Consider the following 9658-nt stretch of genomic DNA (forward strand, 5'->3'; position numbering starts at 1 on the left):
AGTCCACTCCTCAACTCCTCAAAGCTGTCCTCAATGCCACCTCCTCAGAGAGGCTTTCCCTGACCTACTTAAAACCCACCTTTATTGCGGGCAGTCTCCAACCCCTTTCCCTGCTTATTTATTTTTGTCCTTCATCACCACTGGACTATAAGCCCCCAAAATGCAGTGACTTCTGTCTCCTCCAAGGCTATATCGGTAGCATCCAGAACAGTGCCTGGCACACAAGAGTTTAATAAATATTTGCTGAATGGGCTAATCAATTAAGTAGTAGCATACATTTTTAAGAAAAAGACTCCTCAGGACAGAACAAACACAGAAATAGCGCAGCCCTCATGGACACTGCCTCAGTGTCACCACCAGGAGCAATTACACTGACTGAACATTCACTCTATGTGCTGAGGACTCTGCTGAGCAACTCCTCTACTTACATTTCTTTCCTCCTCTAATCTCCGCAATGATCTCACGGGTTAGGTTTTATAGATCTTACAAAGCAATAGAAGCAAAGGTAAGACTTAGGTCATAGATTGCTAAGAGGCAAAGTAGGGCCCAGAAACCAGAACTACAAGGTGATTCAATACCATTGTCTTAACTGCAACTGCCTCTTCAGATTAAAGCCAACATTAACTGATTACTGTGTATCTCATTGAACTGTCTGCTTGCAACACCTTATTTAACCATTTTAATTAACAAATCAACCAACCCCAAGGCCAACATTTTTAGTTGCCTATCCAGTATATAATTTTCCCTTCTTCCTAAAGAACCTTGACCTATTTTGTTTGAAGTAATAATGTGCTCAGCTAAATACCTTCATTGCAGTCTCCCTTGCAAATGGCCAAATTACACAGTTCTGACCAATAAATTAGAAATGGAAGTGACTGAGTATGGCTTTCAGGAAAGAAAGCCCTTTGAATGGGAGCCAACTCAGCTGTCACATGCCTTTGTCCTTTTGCCATACTCTTCTGGCCTGAAACACACGCATGAGGCTCGGGGTGGAACAATATCTTGCAACTCTGAGAAATGGGAGTCACGTGTTAAGTGTGGTGGAGTGACAAATTAGGAGCCTTGGGTGCCTCATGGCACCTAGGCTGCCACTCCAGTTTTTTTGTTACCTAAGTGGAAAAAGGTATTTTATTAAGCTATTGCTATTTGTTTTCCATTATATGCAGCCAAATGCAATCCCTATCACATACAACCCTTTGAGGTTGCTGGTCCAATGCTGGCCTTATTGAAAATGTCCTCATACTAAATCTCCCAACTGTGGAGTAAATATACTAACCATTAAGCATGACTCTACTTATGCAGAGGATACAGGTGGGATTCTGGAACCTGTATTTGGAAACCACTACTTTAATCATCAAAATGTGTGACTTGTGAACAATTAATGAAAATTAAAAAGGAGAGAACATAATGTAGGGGGGGCCACAGGGAAGGCAGTATAGCACAGAGAAGACAAGTAGTGACTCTATAGCATCTTACTATGCTGATGGACAGTGACTATAATGGGGTATGTGGTGGGGACTTGATAATGGGGGAATCTAGTAACCACAATGTTGCTCATGTAATTGTATATTAATGATACCAAAATAAAAATGATAAAAAATATATTTTAAAAAAAGAGGAGAAAGTACAGAATAAAGCCAGTGGGTTGCTTTGCCAAAGTGTCAAAGTTAGGTGAATCATACTTTACTAAAAACAGATCCTAAAGAACAATTTTCTAAACCTAGTCTTGAGGTAAACAGCAAATACATATTGAGAATTTCCAAGATGTAGAACAATAAAAGCCACATGGCACAGCCCTCATCGGACTGGTTTCCCTCTTTGCCATCATGCTGTACTGCTGGCAATACAATTGGGTGCAGGGTCTCACACAGCTGGACCACATACAGCACTCCTTAAATCCACCTAAACTCGAAGAAGACATGGAAGGGAAAAAAGATGCAGTGAGTGATGTTCCAAAATACATTACAACAGACTCCAAATATTAAAGTGTTACAAGACTTCAAGTCCAATAGTTTTTTATATTTCACAGCAATACCAAAAATTAGGAAATGTAAGGACAACAAGAAGAAAGAGATAACGACCACCATTTAATGGAGCACTTAATACAAACTATGCACTTGCTACAATAACATTTAATCTGCACAACAGCTCCAATGACAGAGACACCACTATCCCATTTTACAAATAAAAAGCTGACACTAAAACCAGTTACATAAATTGCCCAACATCACATAGGCAGTGAAGAGGTAAAGTCAGGACTCAAATCAAGGTGAATCTAACACCAAACACCATAGTCTTCCAGCCATTTCAATACATGTCAAATATAATGGCTGATCAGAAATTCTAATTCCATTATAAGGGCTGGGAAGCGATTCAAAGCACGGAAAAGACAAATGAGAGTGAAAATAATACTAACATATTTCACAAATAATCACACATAAAGAACTGCAAATCTTGCCAAAGCATGGTTAAGATGGTAATATTCTTTAAAAGGAAGTCCCCTGAATTCCCAATTTGTATGCCTTTAATATGCTCTAGGAAGGAAATTTTCTTTTCTCCCTGGAATTTTATCAGAAAGAGAACAGAACAGAATGTGAGAAACAACAACCCCACAGATAGTGTGTAATGCCATGCAGCACATATGAAAAAACTGCAGTGCAATTAAGTGTATATGCTTTGATGAGAAAGGAGACATCATTACACCATTTCATTAAAATAAATCCTTTGAAAACAGAAAATTCAAATGATTCCCTAAACCGTTTTTTTCTGGATTCCAATCATGTTTTCTGAAAAAATTGAGCATAATCTGAAGAAATCTCAAAGATTCATTTTGAAGACTAAACCTTATGACAAAATACTGTATTCCAAGCATTTCAGTATGGAATCAAATTGAGAATAAGAATACGCTGCTTTATTGAGACTTGCTCTTTGTGCCAGGGTGTAGTTAAGGAAAAGCTTTTTTTTTCCCTGTTCGAAAGACACAGTGAGAGAGGAAGTGTGAGGAGTGGAGTAGAAAGATGTTAGGAACTTGCAGGAACTTCCAAATGAGAGTGAGAACCCTAGATAATTACAAAGTAGGATACACAAAAGAGAACAAATTCCACTACGTCTGAACGGGTCATATAAAAAATATCTGCTCCTATCAGATTTTTTCATTGTAAGGATATTTCCCTTAAATCTGTGGGACTACGACTACCATCTCTAAGTTTATGTCCAAGAACCAATCGAATGCAGACGCAGAACAAGGATCCTGAATTTGGCAACAGGAGAGCTGGACTCCAGACTGGCTCTGCCACTAATCAGTACTATGACTTTAGATTGTCATTTCACTTCTTAGGTCTCAGTGTCTCCCTCTATAAAACTAGATGGCTCACCTTGTCTCACGCCATATAGGAAAATTAACTCAAAATGTATCAGAGGCCTAAACATAAGTGCTAGAACTGTAACTCTTAGGAAAAAAAGAGAGAAAAACAATCTCTATGATGTTGGGTTAGTAAAGATTTCTTAGATACAACACCAAAAAAATCAATGAAAGAAATAAGTGATAAATGCCATCAAAACTTTACTTTTTTGCTTTCAAAGACACCATTAAGAAAATGAAAAGGGAAGTGCAGCCTGAGAGAAAATGTTTAAAAGCATGTATTAGGTGAAGGACTTATATCCAGACTGAATATACAAAGAAGATACATGAAAAGTTAATAACCACATACAAAGATGCTCACTGTCATCAGTCATCAGGGAAATGCCAAACAAAAAAACACAGTGAGATACACACTTCAAACACCACATTAGTGTGGCTGTGATCAACAAGACAGACAACAAATGCTGGCAAGGATGAAGAGAAATAGGAACCCTCAAACATGCTGGTGGGAATGCAAAATGGCAGAGTCACTTTGAAAAAGTCTGTCAGATTCTTAAAAAGTTCAACATAAAATTACCATATGACCCAGCAATTTCCACTCAAGAAAAATGAAAGCTGTTTACACGACGATTTCACATGAATGCTAAATGCATTATTCCAAAGAGCCAAAAAGCAGAAACAACCCATGTCCATCAAGTGGTACCCAATAAAAACGAATAATGTGCTGATACAAGCTTCAACATGGATGAGCCTCAGAAAAACATTATGCTAGCAGAAAGGGAAGCCATAGACAGTACTATATTATTACTAATGTGCTGAAAGAAAATAACTTCCAATCTAGAATTCCATATCCAGAGAAAATGTTCTTCAAAAACAAAGGTGAAATAAAGACATACTCAGACAAACCAAAACCAAGAAAGTGAGCCACTAGTAGAGGGGCACTAGTTGTCAAGCAGAAGGAATATTATTCTAGATGAATGGTTGGAGATGCATAAAGAGCATTAAAAATGGTAAATCTAAATGACCATTAATTTAATTAATGAACTTCAATGTTTAGTGGGAGCATTTAATTAATAAGCATTAGTGTCTCATATTCTGTACACATATACACCTATGCCTATCCAAGAGAAACAAATGAAGAATCTTGCACAAAAATGTTCATGGCAGCTTTATTCATAACGGCACCAAACTGGAAACAACTTAAATGTGTTGAAGTGTGTCCTGGCCAGCTGGAGGTCCTGAACCCATCAGCAGGAGAATGGACAAACAAACTGTGGTATACTTATGCAATGGAATGCTACTTTTTAAAAAAGGAACAAATTGCTTATAAATGCGATTTATCATTGGAAGAATGTTGTGGAAGAATCTTGAAACGGGTCAGGCAAAAGAAGCTAGTCAAAAAAAAAGTACATACAGTGTTAAGTCCATTTATATGAAGTTCAGGAACTGACAAAACTGATCTATGATAATAGAAATTGGAATAGTGGATTACCTCTAGGGGCAGGGCAAAGGGATATGAGGGAACTTTCTGAAATGATATAAGTTCTTTGTCTTAGTCTGGGTGGTGGTAACATGGACTGAATACATTGTTCAAAATTAATTAGCTGTAGGCCTAAAATCCATCCATTTTGCTGCAGTAAATTATACATCAATAAAGGAAAAAGTTACACACACATCCAAAAAAAAGAAAAACATTATGCCAAGTAAAAGAAACCAAATATGAAGGATGGCCTGTATATGATTATATTCACGACTTACCAAGAAAAGGCCAATCTATAGAGACAGAAAGCTCTGTGGCTGCCTCAAGTGGGGGTGGGAACAGGGAGTGAGCAAATGGACATGAGGCATTTTTTTGGAATGACGGAAATGTTCTAAAATTGGGCTGTGATGATGACTGAACAACTGGAAATTTACTAACAAAAATCATAGAATTGTACATACACTTAAAACAGGTGGATTTTATGGTATATACCTCAATAAAACTGTTTGTAAAATGAAAAAATATTGTGCTAAGTGAAAGAAGCCAAACACAAAAGACCATGTTATATGATCCCATTTATACTAAATGTCCAGAAAAGGCCAATCTATAGAGACAGAAAGTGGATTTGTGGTTGCCTGGGGCTGGGGGTGGGAATGGGTAACTGTAAACGGGCACAAGGGATCTCACTGGGTAATGACTATTCTACAACTGGATTATGCTGGTGCACAACACAGTAAATTTACAAAAAAAAAAATTAATGAATTTTATACTTAAAAGTGGGTGAATGTTAAGTTACACCTCAGTAAAGTTACTTCAAAAAATAAGGTGGTTAACCTTTATGGATGGGCCACTGTAAGGGTGAGATGAAGGCCTGCCCTACCGAGGGCTGAGACCCCTCATGCCCACTCACAAACACCCAGCTGGCCTGAGGACGCCCAGTCAGTAAGTCTCCAGACCTCCAGAACTATATGCCACCTTAACAGTAAAGGCATTAACGACACATCCACCCTCCTCTTCTTCCTAGAATGTTATTGTCATTGCAAAACAATGACAGGGACCCACTGTCTTTACTTTTCAGACATCATTTTGGAATCTCCCACTTAATTCCTTTCCTCAGTATGAAACTCTGAGGGACCCAGAGGCAATCAATAAAGATAGAAACCTAGGAGCTGTCTTTAGAACCAACCGGTACACGGTAAAGAACCAGCATGTCACCAGGACACAGGCCCATGAATTGCCTTAAAGAAAAAGATGATGTGATCTCTTTCAGATAAAACTTAGCCCACATTTGTTCTGAAACAAGGGCAAAGTAAAGTGGGGAAAAAAAGTGACAAAGTTTCTCTAAAACACAGACACTGTGCAATAAACACTCAAACCCCCAAGGTAACTAAGGAGTTTTCAACCAGTCTTTGTTACAAAACTAATTTTAGGACAGGATGCTGATGCAGCAAAGTAGACAATCTCCTTCCTCCAATAATGGAGAGGTCTGCTCCTGTAAGTGGAACTGAGCTTCCATTTAGCTAAACCCACCCCTTTTGATTTATAAACTGGCTGGATTATTGTTGTCCAACAAATACTCCTCTCATCCTAAACCCCACCCTTCCCCATCACTGTGCCACTCGAGAACTACAATCCACACTTGTGCAGGTTTTGGTCATGCCACTGGTATTCCTGGGTCCCCTTCGAATCCACTCCACACACAGCAGCCAAATCCATCGGACCACGTCACGTCCCTACTTGAGGACCTCCAATAACACTTAAAATTAAATGCCAAAATCCTCACCGGGCCCAGAAGACCCGTAAGATCCGGCCCCTCTCACCTACCCATCCTCGCCAGTCTTCCTTCGGGTCCTAAAACACTCCAATCTACTTCCCTCCTCAGGGCCTCCGCATTTCCTCATCCCTCAGCAGGGAAAAGCCTCCCCTAGAGTCTCAGGATCCCTTCTCATCCCTTCAGTGCACAACCGTAACGTAGGCGCCTCAGAAAAGGAATTTTCCTTTAAGTTACCCTCACTGGGTCTCCAAATTACCCTATCCGAACATCTTGTTACTCCCTTCCCGGCACTAGCCAAAACCTGCCCTCCCTTCCTCTATGGCCTGCTTCTCCAGTGCCCCTGACCAGAAGCCTCCCTGCCGTACGCGGCGCGAACCCGCAGCTGCGCCAGAGACCCGCAGGCGGCGCGCCGCCCCGCAGCACTGAAAGCCGGCCCACGCCCGACCCCGCTCCCGGGAACGTCGGTTCCCGCGCAGACCCGTCCCGAGCCCTCGAACCCCGACCCCACAACCCCGTCGCCCCGCCGCCCGCGGCCTCCCCTCGCACGCGCCAGGCTCACCGATCACCTCCTGCAGTTCGTAGTCGTCCCGGTTGATGGACCAGGGCAACGCGCTCGAGTCCTCTGACATGACGGCGGCTCCGGGCGCAGTGCTCCTTCAAAGTGCCGCCCGCGCCCAGCTCGCGCGCCTCTCCCTGCCCCCAACCGCCGCCGCGCCCCCAACCGCCTGGGAGCAACCGCGGGCCGCACGGCACCTGGGCGCGGGGTCACCGCGCGGCGGGCGGCAACGGCTCTACACTGCAACGGGTCTCACTTCTGATCCTCCGCTCCCGGCACCGCCCGACCCGGCCTCGGCCTCGGCCTCAGCGGCAGCAGCAACAAGAGCTTCGCCTCAGCCCGGCCCCTCCGTCCCGCCCTCCACTGATCCCCACGCACCGGCCAAACTTTCCTTCTCCCTCCACCTGCCGGCACGCAGCGCGCTGACGTCAACGCGCCGACCCGACCCGACCCGGGCCCGCCTCCGGCCGCCATCCCAGGTGTGGCTGGAAAAGCACCGAGCAGGCAGGAAGCCCGAAAAAGTGGAAGTAGGCAGTGGAGGGGAATAAGTGCTTAGGAGTTCAGCGCGGGCATCGGAAAGTCACAGATCTTAAAGCAGCAAGGGGCGGTAGCCACACTTAGCATGGCGACTAAAAGGCGGCAGAGCGAAGGGGGCGGAGCCACGTCTTGGTGGGGAAGGAGGCACGTTGCCGTCCCCGTCGTCTCACTCATTGGTTTCTTTGAGGAGTCAGAACGGCAATGGATGTACGTGATGTCAGTCATTAGCAAGTCCCGCTTCCGGGCTCTCGTTGTTTCTCAGGGCCACAGGGCCCAGGTCTCTCAAGATCGCTAGAACCCTGCCTCCGGCGTGACGTCATGACGCGGGCGGCTCCCTGGTGTGGGAGGTGGCTGCGCGGGCGGGCGGCCTTGGGTCGCCGACCGCCGCCCTGAGATGGAAAGCCTCGGGCTGATGGACCGGTAGGAACCGGAAGCTTGCCCGCGACCATGCTGTATCTGGCTGAAGTCTTTCCGGCGGCCTCCTTTGGGTTCCTCCGCGCAACAGGAGTTCGGTTCCTTTTCTGCCTAGGGCCGAGAGGCCAATGGAGCGCCTCGCGAGGTCGGGCCTTTAAGCGCGGGAGGTTGGCCCCTGCCCTTTGGGTCCTTTGGGCCCTTTTCGTGTGACTTCTCTCAACTTCAGTTTTCTCGGGAAAAGTAACGAGGCGAAAGCTGGCCGCTTGGTTAAACAGTGTCGGCGTGGACTGGCCAGGTGCGGACTTACTGGTGGGACGACTTTCAGAGCTGCGGCGGTCCAAGGGGAAGCCACGCAGGGCCGGTTGCCCGAGGCCTGCCGACCCGGAGCCAAAGCGCAGGCCGAGCTGCGGGAACTGAGCAGCTTCCCCGGGTTGGAGCGGTGGGAGCGCGCACCGTGGAAGGCTTGGTCCCGGACCCTGCCAGGTTAACATAACCGCAGCAGGTGGGAACTGAGAGGATAGAATATGCCAGTCTCAGCAGAAGTGCCGAGTTCCCGAGTCTGAAAGCATAGCAGGCCTTGCTGCAGAAACTGGTTTTGGTCATTACTACTGACACGCGTTGCCTTTTCCTTCTTTTTGCAGGAAGAAGAGGGATGGGAATCAGATATCAGGAAGGAGCAAAATCTGGTGGTAAAGATTAGAGATCTCAAGGTTTGTACCAGTAGAACAATCCATAAACCAGGTATTCTTAAACCGGGTTTGTTGTCCTATTTGTGTTTTTTTTTTTACCCCCTTGAAATTATGTGTGACTAGTGTATATACTTCAGGGAGAGATTTTAGCCACTATCCTCTTTCCTCACTTCCTCTTCCGCAGTGAAGAGGAGCTGCTAACCTAATAGTGAAAATTCAAGATGCTAACTGACCCACATTCTTGGTGGGCACAGTCCCTGTGCATTCAAGCCACCAGGTCTGCACACAGCTTGATCGTTGAGTCGAGCCACACGTTCTCTGTAGATCTGGACATCTTATTTCCCCCGTCTCTTGGACTTTCACCTTGTGCTTTGATAGATGATCTCATTATTTTAATGAACAAGGAATAGGTGGCTGTTTGAGGCTAGAAGCCCAAGTCTGAACTTCTCAGCTTATGGGGTGCCTTCCATGTGAGAGAACTGTTATAAAATAAACACTGAGAGTACAGTGGTAAACAGAGTGACTTAGTTCCTGTTTTCATGGGGCATGAAACAAACAGCTAAGAATACATAGATAAGTGATTACGTTACAAGGGTCGTGCAGAAAAACACCAGTACACATCTTCCTGGACTCAGGATGAGCTTACATGCTGATAAACCCATCATAAGTGGAAAATAGCACTAAGTCAAAAATTCACTTATTATACCTACCAGTCATCCTAGCTTAGCCTAGCCTGCCTTAAACATGCTCAAAACACTGACATTAGCCTACAGTTGGGCAAAATCATCTTAACGCAAAACCCATTTTGTAAGAAAGTGTTGAATATCTTATGTAATTGAATACTGCA

At 44.5% G+C, this 9658-nt stretch overlaps 1 protein-coding gene and 1 long non-coding RNA gene across 3 annotated transcripts in view; one reads left to right on the plus strand and one right to left on the minus strand.

Annotated features, from left to right (window-relative positions):
- The window catches only part of OXSR1 (oxidative stress responsive kinase 1), a 97399-nt gene extending 89865 nt beyond the window's left edge, over nt 1-7534 (minus strand). The window contains exon 1 of one of the 2 annotated variants that reach the window (XR_005032043.2): nt 7175-7534. Coding sequence is in view for 1 of the 2 variants with exons in the window: in XM_036921641.2 (XP_036777536.1) it covers nt 7175-7244 (70 nt within the window). In the remaining variant the exon portion in view is untranslated. The remainder of the gene's footprint in view (nt 1-7174) is intronic. The other variant, XM_036921641.2, reaches the window with a different exon arrangement.
- Nucleotides 7535-7676: 142 nt separating this feature from the next.
- Nucleotides 7677-8878, plus strand: LOC118930412 (uncharacterized). The gene is made up of 2 exons (XR_005032042.2): nt 7677-8417; nt 8764-8878. It is a non-coding gene; the product is annotated as an uncharacterized LOC118930412 (long non-coding RNA).
- Nucleotides 8879-9658: the final 780 nt, after the last annotated feature.

This window comes from Manis pentadactyla, chromosome 14 (assembly GCF_030020395.1).
Source record: "Manis pentadactyla isolate mManPen7 chromosome 14, mManPen7.hap1, whole genome shotgun sequence".
NCBI classification, from domain to species: Eukaryota; Metazoa; Chordata; class Mammalia; order Pholidota; family Manidae; genus Manis; species Manis pentadactyla.